The following is a 2,057-nucleotide window of genomic DNA, read 5'->3' as shown; positions in this document are numbered from 1 at the left end:
CCATCATTCCTTCCTAAAGGGTGTCGGTGATATCCACCCCCCACCTCCCTCCGCGTGCCGGGGAAACCCTAGGACATGTCCGGGCAGCAGCGTCATCGGCGTCGCTTTCTTTCTTGGAGGTGTTGTTTTGTACGCGATGGTTCGGAGCCTCGGGTTGTAGTGGTTTGTCTCTGGTGGGCGTAGCGATGGCGGGTCATCCGCTCTTGTCGAGCTGCCGTTGTTGGCATTTGCTTCTTTTTTCTTTCTTTTGACTTATTGTGCTGTTCGTTGCAGCAATTCTGTATCGGTGTTGGTTGCTTTGGAATACAAAGCGGGGAAACCCTTTTTCGATAAACTTCATGGCACAAACGTTTCGTCCCAGGGGAAAAGCAGGAACCTAGTGGACTCAACTAAAAATAAACATACCTAGTGGACCAATATGCAAACTGCACCCCTAAAGCTGTATTCTCCCACCCGACGGCCGACGCGATGGCCGCCGCCGCCGCCGGAGAGACTCCGCCGCTGCAGGCGAACTACGTCTTCGGGAGGGCATGGCCGGATCTCAACGAAGGACTCTCCTACACCGATACGTTCTGCGGCGCTGGTCAGCCTCCCCTCCCTCTCCCCAGCTCTCTTCCTGTTTTGCTTTTGAACTTCCTCTGATTTACCCACACGCGAGCAGATGCGGAAACCACCGCCTCCTTGATCAACTTCTACTCCGAGAACTACAAGAGCTCGGCGCCATTGCCAGGGTACGTATCTGATGCCCGAGCTCACTTGTTAATCCCCGTGACTGCCTTCTCCTTTTGCATTTCGTTTCTCTGGACTGGAGGCTGGAACGCCGTGTTGATTTGATTGTGGTGGTTGCACGCCTCTGCAGGTGGATTCATAGGATTCGCAATGGACAGGTAGCATACGCAGCAACCAGTAGTTAATTAGTCATGCTGTTTGTGTGTGTGTGTGTGTGGATAAACTAAATCATGCTGTTTGCAATCAGTCGTTTTTTGTTGTTATGAATTGCTAGCTGTTAGGTTTATGAATCCTTCATGCGGATGCTTTTTCTCTTTGCCGTTTTGAGCTTCAAATGCATGCATAAGAAAATTTATGTGGTATCCTGTAGCTAATTAGCAGTATGTTTCTGCGAGTATTTGACAAAAAACTACCACATTAGGGGTTGCCGTCCCACAGAACTACCACATTCAAAAAAGTGACTGATAACTACCAAAAATTTCTAATTTCGTGACTAAAAACTACCATTTTTAAAAAATGGTCAGTTTAGATGATTTAAACACGTTTATGGCATGCGGGACCCACCCGTCAGGGCTGACGTGGTGGCAAAGTCAACTCTGTTTATTTTGACCGTTACGTTGACCGTTATTACAAGTGGGGCCCACCTGTCAGCATCACTCTTCTTTTTCCTCCTCTCTCTCTCTCTCTTTGGCATTTCCTCGAACACCTCGTGTGCACTCGCAAGGCACCTCCGCCGTCCTCAACCGCCGGCGCTCACCTCTCCCCATGCCTCGATCCCGTCTGGATCGGGAGAGCCCGAGCTGCCCAACCACTCCGGCGACCGCCTCTCCCCCTCGCATCACTTCGGCGAGGTCACCTCTGCCGGTGACCACCGCCACCGGCACGCACAAACCAACCTAGCTAGTACTCGCACGAACCTACAACGCACGCGCACGCTCAAGCATTGGCCACTAAATTCTTGTTCAAAGAATTAAACGGCAACGCACGCGCACGCTCAAGCATCGGCCTTGGTCCGAGCTACCACATGAGCTCCTGGGGCTCTTCGTTGCCTACCTCCCGTCCTCCGTGCAGTTGCAGCCAGCGCGCGAGGCCACGGCGCCGGATGCCGCCAAGCTCGCGCGCCTCGTCGAGGAGCTGCAAGAGCAAGAGTCCCGCCTGCGCACCGAGTTGCTCAAGCACAAAATCCTCAAGGAGACCATCATCGAGGAGCTGCGTCGGGTGGTGGCGCCGACGGCCTCGGAGGAAATTCCGTAAGCTTCGGCGGCCGCTTCCACAGCTCCAGCCGCCTTGGTTGCGCCGCCGTTCCTATCCCCAACCAACGCCAGTGA

General features: G+C 53.5%; 1 protein-coding gene across 4 annotated transcripts in view; it reads left to right on the top strand.

The window, feature by feature from the left end:
• Positions 1-391: 391 nt before the first annotated feature.
• Positions 392-2,057, top strand: part of LOC123097798 (RNA pseudouridine synthase 5) — a 6,698-nt gene continuing 5,032 nt past the window's right edge. For 3 of the 4 annotated variants that reach the window (XR_006447447.1, XM_044519625.1, XM_044519626.1), the window contains exons 1-3: positions 392-583; positions 662-731; positions 860-887. Coding sequence is in view for 2 of the 4 variants with exons in the window: in XM_044519625.1 (XP_044375560.1) it covers positions 469-583; positions 662-731; positions 860-887 (213 nt within the window). In the remaining 2 variants the exon portion in view is untranslated. The remainder of the gene's footprint in view (positions 584-661; positions 732-859; positions 888-2,057) is intronic. The other variant, XM_044519627.1, reaches the window with a different exon arrangement.

This window comes from Triticum aestivum, chromosome 4D, assembly GCF_018294505.1.
Source record: "Triticum aestivum cultivar Chinese Spring chromosome 4D, IWGSC CS RefSeq v2.1, whole genome shotgun sequence".
Classification (NCBI taxonomy): Eukaryota; Viridiplantae; Streptophyta; class Magnoliopsida; order Poales; family Poaceae; genus Triticum; species Triticum aestivum.
This window is presented reverse-complemented; position numbering and strand designations above follow the sequence as displayed.